This window comes from Rhinatrema bivittatum, chromosome 4 (assembly GCF_901001135.1).
Source record: "Rhinatrema bivittatum chromosome 4, aRhiBiv1.1, whole genome shotgun sequence".
Lineage (NCBI taxonomy): Eukaryota > Metazoa > Chordata > Amphibia > Gymnophiona > Rhinatrematidae > Rhinatrema > Rhinatrema bivittatum.
This window is the reverse complement of record NC_042618.1, coordinates 471,151,371-471,173,428: the sequence shown is the minus strand read 5'-3', so window position 1 is coordinate 471,173,428 and position 22,058 is coordinate 471,151,371. Positions and strand designations below refer to the sequence as shown.

At 50.9% G+C, this 22,058-nt stretch overlaps 1 protein-coding gene across 5 annotated transcripts in view; it reads left to right on the top strand.

Annotated features, from left to right (window-relative positions):
- Positions 1-22,058, top strand: part of AGBL3 (ATP/GTP binding protein like 3) — a 279,448-nt gene that overhangs the window by 32,325 nt on the left and 225,065 nt on the right. For all 5 annotated transcript variants that reach the window (XR_003856022.1, XM_029597245.1, XM_029597246.1 and 2 more), the window contains exons 5-6: positions 12,090-12,188; positions 21,560-21,710. Coding sequence is in view for 4 of the 5 variants with exons in the window: in XM_029597245.1 (XP_029453105.1) it covers positions 12,090-12,188; positions 21,560-21,710 (250 nt within the window). In the remaining variant the exon portion in view is untranslated. The remainder of the gene's footprint in view (positions 1-12,089; positions 12,189-21,559; positions 21,711-22,058) is intronic.

The following is a 22,058-nucleotide window of genomic DNA, read 5'->3' as shown; positions in this document are numbered from 1 at the left end:
TTTTGGTGGGAGTCACCAGGGCTGGGTGGCAGCACCTTTTTTCTTCCGAGAGGAGTTATATGCCCCTTTTTGCAGGAGGAACATGGCAGAAGCTCTTCTGGTGGAACCCTGTAAGGCTTGCGGGGTATGGTCAGCTTATTTAGACCCCTGTCACTATGCACGGACTGTGCACTGGGTGGGGAAGGGGCCTCAGACAAGAGGACCAAACCTAAAAAGTCTGCATGTAGGTCAGGCTCGGTGGCTGGGTCTAATGGAAGGAGCCCAACCCTCACTGCGCACTCTGTGGAAATGGTCTCCCAGGATGACCCTTCCCCCGCTGTCCTCCACTGCGCGGACTCCGAGACTGGCGGAATCAAGAGACACGGACACTGATTGTAGCAGTGACGAGATGGGACCGGGGGGATTTTCACCGAAATTTGTGCTGCTCATGCATGAAGCATTTCTGGCTCGGAAGCTTGCAAAGCGCAGAGTCCAGGATGGGAGCATGGGAGTTCCCAAGCATCCCCATCTGCGAACTGACGGTCATCCGTCCCGGGCAACTTTGGCTCGAGAAGATCTAGCGGGTGCAGTCGACCAGCAGGGGAATGACTCCACTCCGCCCCCGATGGACACTTCTGCAGATCAGGGTGAGGTCCCTCCAGATGTAGATACGGGCGACGACGATCATGATCCAGTAGAACCTAGTGCGGAGGGGGACAACCCCCACGTAGTCCAGCTGTTTAAAAGGGAGGAATTGCTCCCCCTTATTCCCCAGGTGTTTGAGGAATTGGGGGTGAGACCCTTGCTGGAAGATTCTGACAGTGAGGGAATGAACCCAGTCCTGGACGGTCTCCGGGGTCCACCTAGTGCTTTTCCCATCCCGAAGAAGATTCAAAAGCTCATCAGCCGGGAGTGGGAATCCCCGGAGGTGGGGCTTAAGGTCGGCCAGGCGATGCAAAAACTCTACCCGCTAATGGAGGAACATTTAGAACGCCTCAGGGTACCTAAGGTGGATGAGGCTGTATCAGCGGTGACCAAGAAGACGACCATTCCAGTAGCGGGAGCGGCTGCTCTCAGAGATGTGCAGGACCGCAAGCTGGAGCTGCATCTGAAGCGGGTGTTTGAGATCTCCTCCTTAGGACTTCGGGCGGCGGTGTGTGCCAGCATGATGCAAAGAGTGTGTTTATGTTGGATTCAAAAACCGCAGGACCCATCGTCTTCTGGGATTTTGTCAGTTTCTCAGGCGGCTCGTCTGGAGGTAGCGGTAGCATATGTGGCGGATGCCTTATATGACTTGGTGCGTTCGGTGACCCGGACTATGGTCTCCTCGGTGGCGGCTCGGCGACTCTATGGCTCCGCAATTGGGCAGCGGATGCTTCCTCCAAGTCGCAATTGTGCAGTCTGCCTTTTGAGGGAAGTTGCTGTTTGGAGAGGATTTGGATCAGCTGATGAAATCTCTGGGGGATTCCAAGGGCAATAAACTGCCTGAAGATTGAAAGCCCTACAGGAAATCATTTGGTCTTCGATCCCGTTTTCGCGATTTCCGAAAAAGCAGGTCGGGGAGGAGTGTTCCACCCTCTGGTTCCAGACAGACCTCTTCCCGTACACAGTCCTTTTGCAGCTCCAGTCGTCCTGCCAGAGGTGGTTTCGGTCAGGGAACCGGAACTGTGAAGCCTGCCCAATGAAATCAGGCCCGCCCACTCCTCGGACGGGATGATCGGGGGAGTTCCTCTCCTCCTTGGATATCACTGAGGCTTATCTACACATCAGATTCACAGCATTCACCAGAGATTCAAGATCCTGGGTCAGCATTTTCAGTTCTGGGTGCTGCCGTTTGGACTGGTGACCGCCCCACGCACCTTTATCAAGGTGATAGTCGTGGTGGCAGCGACCCTCCGGAAGGAAGGGATAATGGTCTATCCTTACCTCGACGATTGGCTGATTCGAGCCAAGTCGGAAGAGGAAGGCGAGCGGACAGTTCTTCGTGTGATCCATTGTCCTCAGTCCCTAGGTTGGGTAATCAACAAAGCGAAAAGTCATCTGACTCCGTCATAGTGTCTGGAGTATTTGGGAGCTCATTTTGATACCCTCCAGGGCAGAGTGTTTCTCACGAATGACAGGATGTACAAATTGCAGCAACAAGTGCGTCTCTTGTTACAGCTTCCAATCCTCAGAGTGTGGGATTACCTACAAGTTCTGGGGTTCATGGCTCCGACGTTGGAATTGGTGCCTTGGGCCTTCGCTCACCTGAGACTGTTGCAGGGAGATCTACTGTCGCGGTGGGACCCAGTGTCGGAGCAATACCAGTTGCCCTTGCCTTTGTCGCAGCGAATCAGGTCCAGCCTGCAATGGTGGCTGTCGGAAGACAACTTACAGAAGGGGATGCCCCTCGAAGAGAGAGCACTATCTTTGGCAGGACCATTATTATGGAACACATTACCACTTGAACTAAGACTAATGAAAGAATTAAAACTCTTCAAGAAAAGCCTAAAAACTTGGCTTTTCAAAAAAGCATTTCACATTGAGAGCGTTGAATAACAACAACAAATAAATCCAGCTGAAAGTCACCTATATATAAAAAGTAGAATTATTTTATTATTTTAATCATAATTAAATATTAAATGAAAACAGTATACACATATATGATTATCCTGACAATCATATAAATGGTAACCTCATCCCACTTCTCATTTAGAGTATATTATTGATCTATGTAACCGTAAATATTGGCACACTATGGATAACCTAGAAACCAAACATATTTCGTGCCTAAATGTAAACCGTTGTGATGGTACAAAGTTTTAAAATAAATAAATAAATTGGGTGATCGTGACAACGGATGCGAGCCTTCAAGGCAGGGGAACAATGTGCCTCGGTCATGTGGTGCAGGGAACCTGTCCTTACCCGAACGGTCGTGGTCTATCAATCGCCTAGAGACTGTTGCGTCCGTCGGTCTCAGACGGCTTCGACCTCTGTGCCTCACCTTTCTTCCTTCTCTCTCCTCAAGCCTTGGGAAGATGCCTGCTGCCATGTCTTCATGTCGCTCTCTCCGGCATCCCCGGATCGGCAACAGCGATGGTGTTCACCATGATTTTTCTGAGGGCCTCCTAGGGTGTGCGCGCGCACGCCACTCACATCTTTATCCACGTTATGGCAGGAACCTCGGGGGCGTCCCCTCCGAGTGATGTCTTCACATCCTGATATTTAGCCTGCCCTTCGTTTGCTAACAAACTGAGTTAGCAAGGATTGGAATGCCTCCGGTCTAAGCTGCTCTGCTGCTTCCTAGTGCCGCTGGAAACTCTCTCTACCCTTCGGGGTAATTCTTCACTAACCTGGGTACCCGCTCCTCGGAGGCCCCTTTGCTCTATTTCAGGTACCTCTCCTGGGAAACCGGGTACTCACTCCTCGAGGGCCTGCTCTCCCTAATCTGGTGCCTGCCACTGAACAACTTCTGCCTGCCAGGACCTTCAACCATACAGCTTTCTACTTCAGTGAGTACTAACCTTTCTCAGTCTGTCTCATCTTCTGTTCAGTGTTCTACATCTACATCCAGGACCTGTCCCTGATACGCTGTGCTGCCCATCCTATTCGGGTGTGAGACTGGTCTCCTCTGCTGTGGACCCCTGGACTACCTCACAAGGTTACCCTCACTGCTGCCCACACCCCGGGCAGTACCATTGAGCTGTACAATAAATACAACTTCTTTGTGTTTGCGTGTATAGAGTCTAGCCTAGTTCTGCGGTTCTTCACGGGTCTCCTCCCTGTGGGAGTGGCCATCACCGCAGTCCCCAAGAATCCATTCCAACACCTCACAACCATAACAGAGACAAGGGCAGTCCGCAAAGTGTTGTTGGCATTCCAGTCCCTGGTGCAGGGGAGAATGATTCGAGTCTTCTCGGACAATGCCACCATGGTGGCATATCTCAATCGCCAGGGAGGAACCAGGAGACCGGCCGTGGCTCAGGAAGTACACCTCCTCTTCGCTTGGGCCGAGCTTCATCTAGAAGGCATCGCAGCCTCTCATGTGGCAGGCGTGGACAACTTGCAGGCGGGCTTCCTCAGTCGTCAACAGCTGGATCCCGGGGAGTGGGAACTATCGCGGGAGGGTTGGAATCACATTTGTGCCCGATGGGGAGTTCCCCAACTGGACCTCATGGCAACCCTTGTCAACGCCAAGACGGACCGGTTCTTCAGCCGAAAGAAGGAAATCGGGGCGGTAGGAGTAGATGCCCTAGTCTGCAAGAGGCCAACCAGAATCCTCCCGTATGCCTTTCCTCCATGGCCCCTGATTGAGTGCTTTCTCCGGCGCATAGAGGACCATCCCAGTTCGGTAGTTCTGGTGGTACCGGAGTGGCCGCAGCGGCTGTGGTTTGCGGACCTGGCACGGTTGGCGACAGACGGCCCGCTATGCCTAACTCCTCTGCCGAACCTTCTGCAACAAGGGCCCATTTTTTTGGATCGGGAGGATCACTTCTCTCTCTCAGCCTGGTGTTTGAGAGGCAGCAGTTATGGATGAAAGGTTATTCGGAACAGGTGATTTCCACCCTGCTTCAGTCCAGGCGGCCCTCGACGTCTATGACATCTGCTCGAGTGTGGAAGGTGTTTGAAGTCTGGTGTGACCAGCAGGGTGTAGTGCCATTGTCTGTGACCATTCCTCAGGTCTTGGGGTTTTTGCAGCAGGGATTATCTAAAGGTTTGGCTTATAGTTCCCTGAGTGTTCAGATTTCGGCCCTGGGATGTCTCCTAGGGCGGGTAGGTGGCAGGCCTCTAGCCAGCCACTCAAACATTGTCCATTTCCTGAAAGGGGTGAAGCACCTTCGTCCGCCTCTTCATTCTGCCTGGAGTGGAATCTCAGTCTGGTGTTGAGGGTACTTCGTGATCCCGCTTTTGAGCCTCTGGGACACGCTTCCTTAAAGGACCTCACCTTGAAGACTGTGTTCTTGGTGGCCATCTGTTCCACGAGGGATCCCTTTCTTCGCATCTTGGCTGACAGGGTGTCCCTGCGCACGGTCCCTTTTTGCCGAAAGTGGTGTCTGCCTTTCATGTTAATCAGTCCGTGGAGTTATCCGGATTCCCTGATTGGGCTTATGACCCCACTATGGGAAGAGGTCTTCATCTGTTAGATGTCTGCCGGGTTCTCCTTTGGTGTTTGAAGGTCTATAACTCTTTTCGAAAATCGGATCACCTTTTTGTGCTCTTTGGAGATCCGATGAAGGGAGAAAAGGCATCTAAGGCATCCTTGGCTCGCTGGCCGAGGGAAACAATTTGCTTGGCTTACATCGGGAAGGGTTGCATCGTCCCGACTGGTTTGAAAGCTCACTCGACGAGAGCGCAGGCGGCTTCTTGGGCTGAGTGTCAGTTGTTGCCTGAGGATATTTGTAGAGCCACAGTCTGGTCTTCCCTGCATACCTTCACAAGGCATTATCGTCTGGATGTCAGGGATCCGGGCGAAGCGCTTTTTGGGGAGAGTGTCTTGCGAGCGGGTCTTTCGGGGTCCCGCTTGGTGTAATGTGGCTTTGGTACATCCCACTGGGCTGGACTGATCTGGGAATGTACAGGAAAGGAAAATTGGTTCTTACCTGCTAAGTTTCGTTCCTGTAATACCACAGATCAGTCCAGGATCCCGCCCGGGTGCTACTGCCGAAAGACTGATTTACCTAACGGTTAGCTGCTGTACATAGGGAATCTATCAGAATGATTGTATAATATTTTGGTTTTTGTTATGAACCATGGTTCAAACCTGATATTCAGGTATTGGGGTCATTTGTTTCGGACCCTTGAGGGAGTTTTTCCCTGTTCGCCCTTGTTTCAGGAATTCAATGTTTTTTTGTCAATTATACTTTGCTTGGGTATTGATAAATACTGATGAGCTGCAGGTGGCACACTTGGGATACCAGTGCCTCGAAGCTTTGCTCTCTGACTCAATCTGCTGGTGGGAGTGCATAACCCACTGGTCTGGACTGATCTGTGGTATTACAGGAATGAAAATTAGCAGGTAAGAACCAATTTTCCTTTCTGAGCAGGCAATGGCTGGGGGAAGTTCACTGTCTGGCTCCGGGCCGGCATTGGATGTCAGACCTTCGTTGCCCCCGACTCAGAGGTTTCTGGCACCGCCTTCAACAGGCTGTTCTATCAGAGGGGGCCATGAAGACTCCGGCGATGCTCCCCGGGATTCTGGTGAGGAGCCTGATCCAGGGATATTGGCAGGTCCGGATGTTCCAGCAACCAGTGATATCTTGTTGGGAGATGATCCAGGGGCACCTAGTCTCAGGTCAGAGGACACAAAGGAGGTCCGCCTGTTCCGAAGGGAGGAACTGGATGTGTTGCTACCATTGGCATTTCAGGTGTTGGGTGTTAAGATGCCCCAAAGTGACTCGGACTTAGAAGGGGCGGATCCTGTCCTGCTCTTATTTATTTATTGGTTTTTATATACCGCCACTCAGAGATATCATGTCGATGTACAGAGAACAAAATAACATACACAATAGCGTTATACATAAAACAAGATAGTAATAGTTGAAAACCAGTACATAAAACAACTCAAGAAGGTAAAGGAAGTAACAAGGAATAACTTATGTACATAAAAATATCAAGGTATAAATAGTACATAAAAAACAACTTAAGATAATAATAAGGCATAACTTAAGGCAAAACTTAAAGGTAATAATAATAACTTAAAATGACGGGGAAATCTGAGGGGGTTGGGCGGTAGGAGAGAATGTATAAGAATTGGGAATGCGAGACTGTGACTGGTGTTGCATCTTAGAAAAGGCATAAGAGTGAAATAATAAAGCAACGATAGATGCTCTTGAGGTGAGAGGTCTCCTGGCTTCCTTCCCGTACTATAAGTCGCTTAGGAAGTTGGTGGAAGCGGAGTGTGGGATGTCTGATGCTTCTCTGAAGGTTGTAGGACCTTGGGGAAGCTCTCTGCACTTCCAGAGGAAGACTTGGAGTGTTTTGTCTTGGTGTCCACAGTTACTAAAAGGGCCACTATTCCTTTCATGGGTTCTGCCGCGTTGAAAGATATGCAAGACCACAAGTTGGAGGTCCACCTCAAGCGGATTTTTGAGGTCTCCGCATTGGGATTGTGAGCGGTGATTTGTTCAAGCTTCATGCAGTGGACTTGCCTCCGTTGGATGCAACAGCTGCAGGACCTCCTTCCGAAGTCGGTAGAACAAGCGGACTGTGCTGAGCGAATAGAGGCGGCTGTTGTGTTTGGGGCAGATGCTCTCTATGATTTGGTGCATACGTCCTCTAGAGCTATGGCTTCGGCGGTTGCGGCCAGAAGATTGCTCTGGTTGCGTAACTGATCAGCGGTCATCTCCTCCAAAATGCAGTTAGGCTCTTTGCCTTTCAAGGGTCATCTGTTGTTCGAGGACGACCTAGAGCAGCTGATCCAGTTGCTTGGGGAGAACAAGCTGCTACGTTTACCCAAGGATAAGCTTAAGGTGAAAAGGTTTTTTCAGGCACGTTCCTATAGGAGATCCAGGCCAGCCCGGGCCGCCCCTGGCTCTCAGAGGTCATTCTACCCTAGGGGGCATTCTTGGGGGCAGCCCTTTCAGGGAGCTGCAGGAGGATCTGCGGCCAGTGGCAAGTCTTCACAATGAGGCAAGACCGGCCCACTTTGTCGTTCCTATTATAGGAGATCGCTTGACTTAGTTTTACGACGAGTGGGCCAAGATCACGCAGGACCAGTGGGTTCTCAGTATAATAAGAGACGTCTACGTGTTAGAATTTGCTCGGCCTGTTCGTAGTCTTTTTCTAATTTCCCTTTGCGGGCCGGTGAGCAAGCAGGTGGTGGTGCGGGAGACCCTAGCGTGCCTCCAGGACTTGGGGGCGGTCATTCTGTATTATACTTGAACTTAGTTTGTGGGCCCTTGGGTCGTGGAGAGAGCTGACTCCACCCACAAGGAGGAGCTCTGTGGGGACTCTCCACGACAGGCGGGGTCTCAGCAGTGATGGACACAGGATTATATAGCAAAGAGAAACCTGAGGAGCAGGTTTGTAAACTCAGTCCTTGACTAGGAAGACCTGAGATGGATTCTCCGGTAGTGGTCTGCAGAGCGGGGTGACCCGGGAAATACTTGCTTCTTGGTAGTTCTTGTACGTGGTAGTTCCGGTAGTGGTCCGCAGCACGGGGTAAGCCGGAGATAGATGTTGGACACAAGACAGCGTGGATCCAGTAGTGGTCCACAGAGCGGGTTAACCCGAGGATCCGCACAGCAAGAGAGAAGTAGAGTTGTAGATCAGGTCTAGTACTCACTCTGTAGTGTTGCAGTAGATATATCGTGGTAGCAGCAACGGAGACCTGAAGCAGGAACATTGAAGGATCGTCCGAAGAAGTAGCAAGGGGTACTCACTAAGCTGGTGAAGGTGAGACTCGCAGAGAAGGCTCTCCGAGGAACGGATAGCCCTGAGTGCACTCAGTCTGAAACACAGGAACAGCAAGGCGAAGCGTGTGTTTCCAACCAAATTGTTACGCCTATCGGTCGCAGACGGCTGCAACCTTTGCTGCTCACCTCATTTTGCCCCCTCGGTAGAGCTTTGAATGGGACACCATTTCATCTATTTTGTGGTCCCAAAGAGGAGGGCACGTTTCGGCCCATCCTCAATTTGGAGAAGGTGAATGCCGCTCTCAAAGTCCCCCGCTTCTGAATGGAGATCTTGCGTTCTGTGCTAGTGGCGGTTCGCAAGGGGGAGTTCCTGGTTTCCCTGGATCTCACGGAGGCCTATCTGGACATTCTGATCCACTCGGAGTTGCAGCATTTTCTTCAGTTCATGATCCTGGGCCAACATTTTCAATTTCGGGCCCTTCCTTTCGGTCTGGCCACAGCCCCACGCTCCTTCACCAAGGTGATAGTGGTGGTAGTGGCGGCACTTCGGAAGGAAGGTGGTCTACTACATCCTTATCTAGATGACTGGCTTATAAGAGCAAAGTCAGAAAATCTCTGTCTTCAGTCGGTCCACAGAGTTCGAGATGTCCTTCAATCTCTCGGTTGGGTTGTAAACGTGGCTGAGAGTCATTTGACTCCAGGACTACTTGGACTCCCTGGGCACGAGGTTCGACACACTGATAGGCAAAGTTTATCTTTTAGGAGAAAGAGTACTCAGTCTTTAGAATCATGTTCACCGGTTGTTGCAGTTGCGAATTCCCAGAGTGTGGATTATTTTCAAGTTCTGGAATCCATGACTTCAACCTTGGAGTTAGTTCCCTGGGCATTTTTCCATATGAAGCCATTGCAAGGGGTGCTTCTGGCATGTCGGAAGCCAATCTCAGGGGAGTTTCACTTGCCATTACCTCTCGAGGGGGCGGCCAGGGAGAGTCTATCTTGGTGGCTTCAGTCTCCCAACCTCTTGCGTGGGTTGGACCTCGAGGTCCCAGACTGGGTGGTAGTGACGACCGATGCCAGCCTATCTGGCTGGGGGGCGGTTTGTCCATGCCATTCAGTCCAGGGCATCTGGTCTGCGAAAGAGTCTGCATGGTCTATCAACCGGTTGGAGACCAGGGCGGTCCGGCTTGCCTTGAGGGAGCTCTTACCGTTTGTAAAAGGTCGCTAGGTTCGAATTCTGTCAGACAATGCAACAGCAGTGGCGTATATCAATTGGCAGGGCGGAACCAAGAGTCAAGCGGTGGCTCGGGAGGAACAAGTCTTGATTCATTGGGCGGAGTCCCAACTGGAGTAGATAGCGGTGTCTCACATAGCAAGCATTGAAAATGTACAAGCGGATTTTCTAAGTCACACTCTGTTAGATCCAGCCGAGTGGGAATTGTCGGAAGCTGTGATGCAGCTGATCCGGAGGCGTTGGGGGTCTCCTCACATGGATTTGATGGCGACTCAACAGAATGCCAAGCCTTTTTGATTCTTCAGTCGAAAGGCGGCAGCACGGAGCCGAAGGCGTCGACGCTCTAGTTCTGCCTTGGCCTCAGGGGGTTCTACTTTGTGTTCCCATCCTTGGCTGTTGAGGCTGTTGTGTCGCATAGAGAGACATCACGGGGAAGTGATTTTGGTCGCTCCAGAGTGGCCACAGTGTCCGTGGTTTGCGGATCTCATCAATGTGGCAGTGGACGGCCCGATTCATTTTGGGCATCTAAAGGGCCTTCTTCATCAGGGCCCCATATTTTCAGACCAGGCCGATCACTATTGTCTAGTGGCTTGGCATTTGAGAGGTGGAGGTTGAAACGTAAAGGATATCCAGATTCTGTCGTCACCACCTTGTTGCAGGCCAGGAGGCAGTCCACTAATTTGCTTAAGTTAGAGTCTGGCAAGTGTTCGAGTCCTGGTGTACTGCTCATGGTGTCCACCTCCCTACAGTCCTCCATTCCTGATATTTTGGCCTTTCTGCAGCAAGGGTTTGCTAAGGGCCTATCTCCGAGTTCCCTTAGAATTCAGGTGGCGGCCTTGAGCTGCCTTCAAGGCAAAGTTGGGGATGCCGCTATTTCAGCTCATCCGGATGTGGTCAGGTTCCTCAGGGGAATGAGGAATTTGTGGCCTCCAGTTAGAAGAGTTTGTCCAGCCTGGTCTATGTGCGGTATATTTTGAGCCTTTGCGGAAGTGATGCTGAAGGACTTGACTCTCAAAGTGGTTTTCCTCGTAGCGATATGCTTGGCTAGGCAGATTTTGGAATTGCAAGCTTTGTCCTGTTGGAAGTCCTTCGTTCAAATTTCGGACTCGGGAGTTTCGTTAAGGATGGTGCCTTCCTTTTTGCCTAAAGTCGTTTCTGCGTTTCATATGACCCAGATGGTGGGCTTCCCGCTTTTCCAGCGGTGGAGTCATCCGCTCCACTTGCAAAAGAGCTCAAGCGATTAGATGTTCAACGAGCTCTTTTGCGCTAACTTGAGATGACTAATGGTTTCAGGAGGTCCGATCACCTTTTTGTTTTGTGGAGCAGCTCGAACCGAGGTTTTAAAGCTTCAAAGGCTACTATTGCACGTTGGTTGAAGGAAGCTATTGGTTCCACTTACTACAGTTCCGGAGGGTTTACATGCTCATTCTACATGGGCGGAGGCGCAACTGGTGAGATTTGCAGAGCAGCAACTTGGAAATTGTTACATGCTTTTGCATGGCACTGTTGTCTGGATTTGGGAGATTTGGCAAAAGTTTTCTGTGAGCGGGCCTCTCCATGTCCCACCCTAGATAGGGGGCTTTGGTACATCCCAGGTATTTGGACTGATCTGGGTACATACAGAGAAAGGAAAATTGGTTCTAACCTGTTAATTTTCATTCCTGTAGTACCACGGATCAGTCCAGAACTCGCCCGTTTCCTGGAGGTGGAGAATCGCCCGCTCAGCAGTATTATTGCCTTATGCGTACAGATTCGTAGCAGCCTGTTTATAGTTTTGCATGTTGGCAGAATGTTTAGAGTTTTGCATTTTTTACTTCATTGGTTTTGGCATTGTTTTTTTGCTTGGGAACAGATCTATACTGAGTAACTGCAGGTGGCACTAGGGTTTATGAAGCAGTGTCAGGGAAGTTTTTTTTCTCTGTCTCCATCTGCTGGCAGGGATGCATAAACCCAAGCATCTGGACTGATCCTTGGTACTACAGGAATGAAAATTAGCAGGTAAGAACTAATTTTCCTTTTGTATCTTTGATGCATCTCTGAATGTCTCTGTGGGTCTTGAGCTGTAAGCTCATCACAGGTCAATTTGTGAAAACCAGAGGAGGAAGAGGAGGAGGCCTAGGGACATCAAACAGGTTTGCCTGTGCCTATGTGAGAGAGATGGAGAGCCATGTGAGCAGTCTAAGATGAGATTAATGTGACGGCCACCAGTGACCACTGAAAGGGCAGCTTAGTAACTGCCTGCATTGGTGTAAAGTCTGCTGGGACTTCTTACCCACAGACTTTAACACCAATTTTGATGCTGATCCCACCCAAACCACCACACACAGTAATGCGTGGGTAGAGATTTTTGACAGAAAATCTGTCTGCTTTTGAAAATGCAAAAGTATGTGTGTGAGTGCAAGCTGCTCCCCCAAACCACCCACCCTCAAGTATGCAAAGTCAGGTCCGACGCACATCCTTTTACTGTTTTACCTGCGAAAATGGCTTTGAGTATCCTCCGTGAATGAGTCTTATAATTGAACTTTGAATGCTGCTTTATTCCACAGAATGGCATCCTCTTGTCCCTGAGTCATTATACAGTTCAACAGGCCTGGAAGAGGAGGCAGTCCATTCAGAGGGCAGAGTTGTGTATATAGTGAATGAAGGTAAGGATGCTGCCCGTAGATGAGGTGAGAAAAACCGTGTCCAAACTGGGCACTCGTTCTTCCAACGCATGCACAGCCAGGCCTCCTGAGCGCCCGCTGCAGGATGGTAAGAAGGTGCTGTGCTAAAAAGGATGCGCTAGGGATCAGTTGCACACCCCTGGCACGTCCTTGGCATCGGGCACCCAGGAGATGTGGCTGTGCGCCCAGCCAAGTTTTGGAAAGTGGACACTGGGTAAATTGAGTGTCCGTTTTCCTAAGCTGGCCACCGGCAAGACTTTTTTTTCAGGTTGCTGCTTTCTGTGGTTCCTACTACTTAGTACTGCGACGATACTAAAAGTAGGAGGATCCACAAAAAGCAGGATTTTTTTGCTTTTTAGTGAGCCCTTGATGCATGGTAAGATTTAACACCAGCTACGGGGCTGGCATTAAATTTGCTGTTAAAAAGGGCGCGTTGGGTGCACAGCAATTTTTTGCATCAGGGGTAATAGCTAATAGCCTCATCTACTTGGCATTTACTTGTGATGAGTGCTATTAGCTACACACGAGTTTGGAAGCACATTTTGTACATCCTAATTCCCTTATTTCATTGGATGTTATATTAGTGCGTCCAAAACGCGCGTCCAATCGCTGGTTCGCTATTTTGAGCACACGATGTTGCATCAGCCCCCTTGAAAGAGAGAGAGAGCAGAAAAAGACCCAAGTGGTCCATCCAGTCTATCCAGCAAGTTGACTAGGGTAGTAACTTCCGCTCCGTGCAGGTTACCCCTATGCCTTCTGATAAGGGTAGTAACTTCCGCTCCGTGCAGGTTACCTCCATGCCTTCTGATAAGGGCAGTAACTGCCGCTCTGTGGAGGTTCCCCCCCATGCTTTCTGATAAGGGCAGTAACTGCCGCTCTGTGCAGGTTCCCCCATGCGTTCTGATAAGGGCAGTGACTGCCACTCTGTGCAGGTTCCCCCATGCCTTCTGAGAAGGGCACTAACTGCTACTCTGTGCAGGTTCCCCCATGCCTTCTGATAAGGGCAGTAACTGCCGCTCTGTGGAGGTTCCCCCCCATGCCTTCTGATAAGGGCAGTAACTGCCGCTCTGTGGAGGTTCCCCCCCATGCCTTCTGAGAAGGGCAGTAAGAGCTGCTCCATGCAGGTTACCCCCATGCCTTCTGGTTAAGGGTACTAACTTCCGCTCCGTGCAGGTTACCTCCATGCCTTCTGATAAGGGCAGTAACTGCCGTTCTGTGGAGGTTCCCCCCCATGCCTTCTGATAAGGGCAGTAACTGCTACTCTGTGCAGGTTCTCCCATGCCGTCTGATAAGGGCAGTAACTGCCACTCTGTGCAGGTTCCCCCATGCCTTCTGATAAGGGCAGTAACTGCCACTCTGTGCAGGTTCCCCCATGTCTTCTGAGAAGGGCGGTAACTGCTACTCTGTGCAGGTTCCCCTATGCCTTCTGATAAGGGCAGTAACTGCCGCTCCGTGCAGGTTACCCCCATGCCTTCTGAGAAGGGCACTAACTGCCACTCTGTGCAGGTTCCCCCCATGCCTTCTGATAAGGGCAGTAACTGCCGCTCTGTGCAGGTTCCCCCATGCCTTCTGATAAGGGCAGTAACTGCTACTCTGTGCAGGTTCTCCCATGCCGTCTGATAAGGGCAGTAACTGCCACTCTGTGCAGGTTCCCCCATGCCTTCTGATAAGGGCAGTAACTGCCACTCTGTGCAGGTTCCCCCATGTCTTCTGAGAAGGGCGGTAACTGCTACTCTGTGCAGGTTCCCCTATGCCTTCTGATAAGGGTAGTAACTGCCGCTCCGTGCAGGTTACCCCCATGCCTTCTGAGAAGGGCACTAACTGCCACTCTGTGCAGGTTCCCCCCATGCCTTCTGATAAGGGCAGTAACTGCCGCTCTGTGCAGGTTCCCCCATGCCTTCTGATAAGGGCAGTAACTGCCGCTCTGTGCAGGTTCCCCCATGCCTTCTGATAAGGGCGGTAACTGCTACTCTGTGCAGGTTCCCCCATGCCTTCTGATAAGGGCGGTAACTGCTACTCTGTGCAGGTTCCCCCATGCCTTCTGATAAGGGCGGTAACTGCTACTCTGTGCAGGTTCCCCCATGCCTTCTGATAAGGGCGGTAACTGCTACTCTGTGCAGGTTCCCCCATGCCTTCTGATAAGGGCGGTAACTGCTACTCTGTGCAGGTTCCCCCATGCCTTCTGATAAGGGCGGTAACTGCTACTCTGTGCAGGTTCCCCCCATGCCTTCTGAACTGCTGACTATGCTGTCAGCAGTTTCAGCAAGGAGACTGCTCTGGCTCCGCAACTGGTCGGCCGACTCTTCGTCGAAATCCCAGTTGGGAACTCTCCCCTTTAAGGGAAAATTCTTATTCGGGGAGGATCTGGAACAAATGATAAAGTCCCTAGGAGAAAACAAGCTACATAAGCTCCCGGAGGACAGGCCTAGGGCCTTCGGGAATTTCTTCCCTTCTCGCTCACACTTTAGGGGTCAGCGGTGTTTTCGTCAGAATAGATAGTCTTCCCTTGGTCAGAGGCACCCTTCGACACGATCTCAAGCTTGGACTCAATCCTTTCGTGGATGCAGATCCTTCCGTGATGGGGCCTCTCATGGCCCATCAGGTCCCAAGTCCCCCCAATGAGATAATGCCAACGCACTCGTCGATTCTCCCTGTTTTACGAGGAATGGGTCAAGATCACTTCAGATCAGTGGGTTCTAAACATCATCGAACACGGTTACGCTTTAGAGTTTGCTCGTCTACTGTGAGACCAATTTTTGGTTTCTCCATGCGGTTCCCCAGCAAAAAAGCAGGTGTTACGTCAGACCCTCTGCAGGCTAACAGATCTTGGAGCCATTGTACCTGTTCTTCTAGAAGAGTGCGGAACAGGTCGTTATTCCATCTGCTTCGTAGTTCCCAAAAAGGAAGGCTTGTTCCGTCCAATTCTAGATTTGAAGAAGGTTAACAAGGCCTTCAAAGTGCAGCATTTTCGGATGGAAACACTGCGCTCCGTCATTTCAGCTGTGCACAGTGGAGAGTTTTTGGCTTCCCTGGATCTAACCCAGGCTTATCTGCATATTGCCATATGTCCAGATCATCAGACGTTTCTGAGATTCAAGGTCCTCGGGAGTCCTTACCAGTTCTGGGCCCTCCCGTTCGGTCTGGCGACCGCTCCCCATACCTTCCCCAAGGTGATGGTTGTGGTGGCGGCTGCTCTCCGGTGGGAAGGAGTCCTGGTCCATCCCTACCTGGACGACTGGCTCATTCAGGCGAAGTTGAAAGATCTTTGCCGGCTGGCAGTTCAGAAAGTACTGCATCTCCTTCACTCCCTTGATTGGATTGTCAACTATTCCAAGAGCAACCTCGTACCTTCCCAGGTTCTGGAAATTTTGGGTGCGCGATTCGATACTCGGGTCAGCAAAGTTTTCTCAGACAAGACCGCTTTATCAAGCTAATGTCTCTACTACTTCCCCGAGTCTGGGATTTTCTACAAGTTCTTGGATCTATGGCATCAACTCTGGAGTTGGAACCTTGGGCTTTTGCTCATTTGCGGCCCTTACAGAGAGCTTTGCTTTCCCGCTGGAAACCGAAGTCGGAAGAGTTCTATATCCCTTTGCCACTCCCGAACTCCACTAGATGCAGTCTGTGGTGGTGGTTGGTCCTCGACCACTTGCAGAAGGGGAAAGATATCAAGATTCCTCAGTGGGTGATAGTGACCACGGACATCAGTCTCTCCAGTGTGCCAATCTCAATCGGCGCAAGATCAGTGGTCGCGGGACCAGACACAATGGTCTATCAATCGCTTAGAAACAAGGGCGGTGCGCTTGGCGCTGCTAGAGTTTCTTCCCCTGGTCCGCCATCAGGCAGTTTGAATATTGTCCCACAATGTGACGACAGTAGCCTACATCAATCGTCAGGGGGGAACGAAGAGTCAGCAGGCAGTCTCAGAGGTGGACAAATTGATGGCCTTGGCGGAACGCCATCTGGCATAGCTGGAAGCCTCCCACATAGCAGGAGTCAACAATGTACAAGCGGATTTCCTAAGTTGTTAGCGTCTAGACCCCAGAGAGTGGGAGTTGTCAGAAGACGCGATGACACTCCTCTTGCGCCGCTGGAGCGTTCTGCACTTGGACTTGATGGCGACCCAGAAGAACGCAAAGGCCCCGCGCTTTTTCAGTCACAGAAGGGAGCATGGGGTGGAAGGAGTGGATGCCCTAGTCCTATCTTGGCCTCACGATGTGCTGCTCTGTGTTTCCTCCATGGCCTCTGGTGGGCAAGGTTCTCAGACGAATAGAGACTCATCGGTCATCCTTGTCGCTCCGGTGTGGCCCCGGAGACCATGGTTTGTGGATCTAGTCAACCTTGCGATAGACGGCCCTCTTTGCCTCTGGCATCTTCCACGTCTGCTCCGTCAAGGTCCAGTATTTTTTGACCAGGCGGATCGCTTTTGTCTAGCAGCCTGGCTTTTGAGAGGCGTAGATTGAGGAAGAAAGGGTACCCAGAAGAAGTCATCTCCACTCTCTTACAAGCGAGGAAGTCCTCTACTTCTCTTACCTATGTCCGGGTTTGGAAGGTTTTTGACTCCTGATGTAGTGAGTGGGGGATCTCACTGCGGTGTGCTTCCATAGCTCAAATCCTGGCTTTTCTGCAGAATGGATTAAACAAGGGCTTATCCTTCAGTTCCCTAAGGGTGCAGGTAGTGGCTCTAGGCTGCTTGCGAGGCTGCATTGAAGGGGGATCCCTAGCAGCTCATCCCGATGTGGCACGTTTTCTGAAGAGAGCGAAACACTTAAATCCTCCGGTCCATCCTATTTGCCCTTCTTGGAATCTCAATCTAGTTCTACGAGTACTGTGTGAGCCTCCTTTTGAGCCCCTCAAGTAGGCTACCTTAAAGGATTTAACTCTCAAAACGGTGTTTTTGGTGGTTATCTCTTCCACCAGAAGGATTTCAGAAATTCAGGCTTTGTCCTGTAGGGAACTTTTTCTGTGTTTTTCCAATTCCGGAGTATCGCTCAGAACGGTCCCGTCCTTTCTACCGAAGGTTGTCTCTTCGTTCCACTTAAACCAATCTGTCGAGCTTCTGGCCTTCCCTGATTTGGAATGAGACGCTCCTCATTCGTCAGAATTGAGATGCCTTGATGTCAAGCGGGTGCTGTTGCAGTATCTCAAGGTCATGAATGATTTTCGTTTGTCAGACCATCTCTTTGTACTCTGGAGCGGTCCTAACAAGGGTCGTTCGGCATCCAAAACTACGGTTGCACGGTGGTTGAAAGAGGCGATCGCTTCTGCTTATATCTGCCGTGGGCGTCCAGTTCCGGAAAGGATTAAGGCACATTCCGTTCGTTCACAGGCGACTTCCTGGGCAGAGAGTTTTTCGGTGTCACCGCAAGAGATCTGCAGGGTGGTGATTTGGAAGTCTCTGCATACTTTTGCTAAACATTACCGCCTGGGTGTTCAGGGTCCAGTATTCGGGATATTTGGGAATAAGGTCATTCGAGCGGGACTCTCCAAGTCCCACCTTCTTTAGGGAAGTTGTGGTACATCCCATGGTCTGGACTGATCCGGGTACTTACAGGGAAAGGAAAATTGGTTCTTACCTGCTGATTTTCGTTCCCGTAGAACCACGGATCAGTCCAGACGCCCGACCGTCATGGGCAATGCATTTCCTGGAGAGTCTGTTTGATTGTTTTCTTCTATCTGCAGAAATGTTCGTATATTGTTCTACAAGGAGAGTCAGCATAACAAGATACGTGTTACGGATACAAATTTTCATAATTTTCATTTTTATAGTTCTTGTTGATATTAATTCTATTCTTACTTGTTCTGTTTATCTATTGGTCTATGAAGGTTTATTCTGCTTTGATATCCTTAATACTGAAGGGACGCAGGTGGCACACTGTGTTAAGAGTGGGTGCCATTCAAGTTTTTCTCTGTCTCCATCTGCTGGAAGGGAGGCACAACCCACGGTCTGGACTGATCTATGATACTACAGGAACGAAAATTAGCAGGTAAGAACCAATTTTCCTCTCTGTGCAGGTTCCCCCATGCCTTCTGATAAGGGCAGTAACTGCCACTCTGTGCAGGTTCCCCCCCTGGCTTCTGATAAGGGCAGTAACTGCCGCTCTGTGCAGGTTCCCCCCATGCCTTCTAATAAGGGCAGTAACTGCCGCTCTGTGCAGGTTCCCCCATGCCTTCTGATAAGGGCAGTAACTGCCACTCTGTGCAGGTTCCCCCATGCCTTCTGATAAGGGCAGTAACTGCCACTCTGTGCAGGTTCCCCCATGCCTTCTGATAAGGGCAGTAACTGCCGCTCTGTGCAGGTTCCCCTATGCCTTCTGATAAGGGCAGTAACTGCCACTCTGTGCAGGTTCCCCCATGCCTTCTGATAAGGGCACTAACTGCCGCTCTGTGCATGTTCCCCCCATGCCTTCTGATAAGGGCAGTAATTGCCGCTCTGTGCAGGTTCTCCTATGCCTTCTGATAAGGGCAGTAACTGCCACTCTGTGCAGGTTCCCCCTGTGCCTTCTGATAAGAGCAGTAACTGCCACTCTGTGCAGGTTCCCCCTTGCCTTCTGATCAGGGTAGTAACTGCCGCTCTGTGTAGGTTCCCCCCATGCCTTCTGATAAGGGCAGTAACTGCCGCTCTGTGCAGGTTCCCCCCATGCCTTCTAATAAGGGCGGTAACTGCCACTCTGTGCAGGTTCCCTCCATGCCTTCTGATAAGGGCACTAACTGCCGCTCTGTGCATGTTCCCCCCATGCCTTCTGATAAGGGCAGTAACTGCCACTCTGTGCAGGTTCCCCCATGCCTTCTGATAAGGGCAGTAACTGCCACTCTGCAGGTTCCCCCATGCCTTCTGATAAGAGCAGTAACTGCCACTCTGTGCAGGTTCCCCCATGCCTTCTGATAAGGGCAGTAACTGCCACTCTGTGCAGGTTCCCCCATGCCTTCTGATAAGGGTGGTAACTGCCGCTCTGTGCAGGTTCCCCTCATGCCTTCTGATAAGGGCGGTAACTGTGCAGGTTCCCCTCATGCCTTCTGATAAGGGCGGTAACTGCCACTCTGTGCAGGTTCCCTCCATGCCTTCTGATAAGGGCTTAACTGCCACTCTGTGCAGGTTCCCCTCATGCCTTCTGATAAGGGCACTAACTGCCGCTCTGTGCATGTTCCCCCCATGCCTTCTGATAAGGGCAGTAATTGCCGCTCTGTGCAGGTTCTCCTATGCCTTTTGATAAGGGCGGTAACTGCCGCTCTGTGCAGGTTCCCCTCATGCCTTCTGATAAGGGCGGTAACTGCCACTCTGTGCAGGTTCCCCTCATGCCTTCTGATAAGGGTGGTAACTGCCGCTCTGTGCAGGTTCCCCTCATGCCTTCTGATAAGGGCGGTAACTGCCACTCTGTGCAGGTTCCCCCATGCCTTCTGATAAGGGCAGTAACTGCCACTCTGTGCAGGTTCCCTCCATGCCTTCTGATAAGGGCAGTAACTGCCACTCTGTGCAGGTTCCCCCATGCCTTCTGATAAGGGCAGTAACTGCCACTCTGTGCAGGTTCCCCCATGCCTTCTGATAAGGGCAGTAACTGCCACTCTGTGCAGGTTCCCCTATGCCTTCTGATAAGGGCACTAACTGCCGCTCTGTGCATGTTCCCCCCATGCCTTCTGATAAGGGCAGTAACTGCCACTCTGTGCAGGTTCCCCCATGCCTTCTGATAAGGGCAGTAACTGCCACTCTGTGCAGGTTCCCCCATGCCTTCTGATAAGAGCAGTAACTGCCACTCTGTGCAGGTTCCCCCATGCCTTCTGATAAGGGCAGTAACTGCCACTCTGTGCAGGTTCCCTCCATGCCTTCTGATAAGGGCAGTAACTGCCACTCTGTGCAGGTTCCCCCATGCCTTCTGATAAGGGCAGTAACTGCCACTCTGTGCAGGTTCCCCCATGCCTTCTGATAAGGGCAGTAACTGCCACTCTGTGCAGGTTCCCCTATGCCTTCTGATAAGGGCACTAACTGCCGCTCTGTGCATGTTCCCCCCATGCCTTCTGATAAGGGCAGTAACTGCCACTCTGTGCAGGTTCCCCCATGCCTTCTGATAAGGGCAGTAACTGCCGCTCTGTGCAGGTTCCCCTCATGCCTTCTGATAAGGGCTTAACTGCCACTCTGTGCAGGTTCCCCCATGCCTTCTGATAAGGGCAGTAACTGCCACTCTGTGCAGGTTCCCCTATGCCTTCTGATAAGAGCAGTAACTGCCACTCTGTGCAGGTTCCCCCATGCCTTCTGATAAGGGCAGTAACTGCCACTCTGTGCAGGTTCCCCTATGCCTTCTGATAAGGGCAGTAACTGCCGCTCTGTGCAGGTTCCCCTATGCCTTCTGATAAGGGCAGTAACTGCCACTCTGTGCAGGTTCCCCTCATGCCTTCTGATCAGGGTAGTAACCCCTTGATTTGTGTTTCATCCTCTGGAACCAACAGAGTAGGATTGTACTACAGTGGTGATGTGACAGGGCCAGGGGAGATGTGAGAAAGGAAGTGTGAATGTCCCTTCTGTCAGCACACAATCAGCATTGAAGGACTCCATCTTGGAAAAGGCTTCTCTTTAAGTAGATGGGACCTGAAATTGCCTATTTTGCCATTTGGAGAGATGATTGGGAGGGAGAGAAAATGAGGTAGCCATCTCCTCCGAAAGAAAGGGAGGTGAATTGTGAGGTAGGAGAAAATTATCAAAGGCTTAAGCTCCTTTTATGAACAAAAACTGTTAATCCTTCTTAATCAATAGCTTTTTAATTGCCTGAAAGTTTTCATAACATGCATGTGTTTGGCCTCATAGAAAAGGTTGGAGGTGTGGTTGTAAAACATGCCTGGGCAGAGTAGGCCTGCCGCCAGTGCCTGGGCTTTGCCCAATCTTTGGCATCATGTAAGCATGTGTGCAGGCTGTTAGGCACACAAACAGAATGTACACAGGCTGGGATGGTGCACATGGACATTGCCAATGAGGCTCCCTATTGAAAATGTACTCTTAAAAGTCTAAGTCGAGCATTTGGTGACTCCCTCGGGTGGCCTTGGTGAAATCAGTGGGGCCACAACCAAGGCCGTCACGTGCGCAGCAGATTTCAGCGAGGTTACTGAACTGGCCAATTGCGTGACCTGTTTAGGTTTTGCCTATTGTTAGGGAACCCTCCAAAGCCCCACATTGCTGTTTGGGTTAGGCACTATGAGTGGAAACTACGAATAAAGGAAAGCAATTAACTAGGGAGGTTGCTCTGATTGCAGAATGTGGATAAAGGAAAGCCTTGGGCAGGGAAATGAAGATGAATGCTAGTTGTTTCTCAGCTGTCCCTTCTTGTGATTGACGGTCTTGCTTTCTTCTGTGTCTGCCCCCCCAGGAAACAAGGAATCTTGTTTTACCTTTTCTCGGGTAGGAGGAAACCACAGCTCCCTGAAGCAGGTAGCCATCGAGCTTCTCAATGAGAGGGACACCACCCTGATCTTCGAATCACGCTTTGAGAGCGGCAACCTTCAAAAGGTGGTGCAGGTGTAGGTTTTGAACTCCTTTCCGTTAGCTACTACAACGTCTGGTATCCTAACCGGTTTTATCCAGCACCAACAACATGGCTACAAGAAGTCCAGGGCTAGCTAGAAACGTACACATGCACTTCGATGTCTGGGCCTTCTTGAGAGGGGACAGTTTGTGACAGTGGCCTTATTGCTTAATTGTGCTGCACTCCCATTCCCCTCACTCAGGTGCCATTCTTGGCCCAGGTTCATGCCTGCTTTTTTGAGCCAAGCCTGGATAAAAGAGCCATTGTCTGTGTTGCTGCTCTATTACTCTTAGGGTCTTATCTGCTAAGTTTGCTGGTTATAAAACAGTGGGTTGGCTCTGCA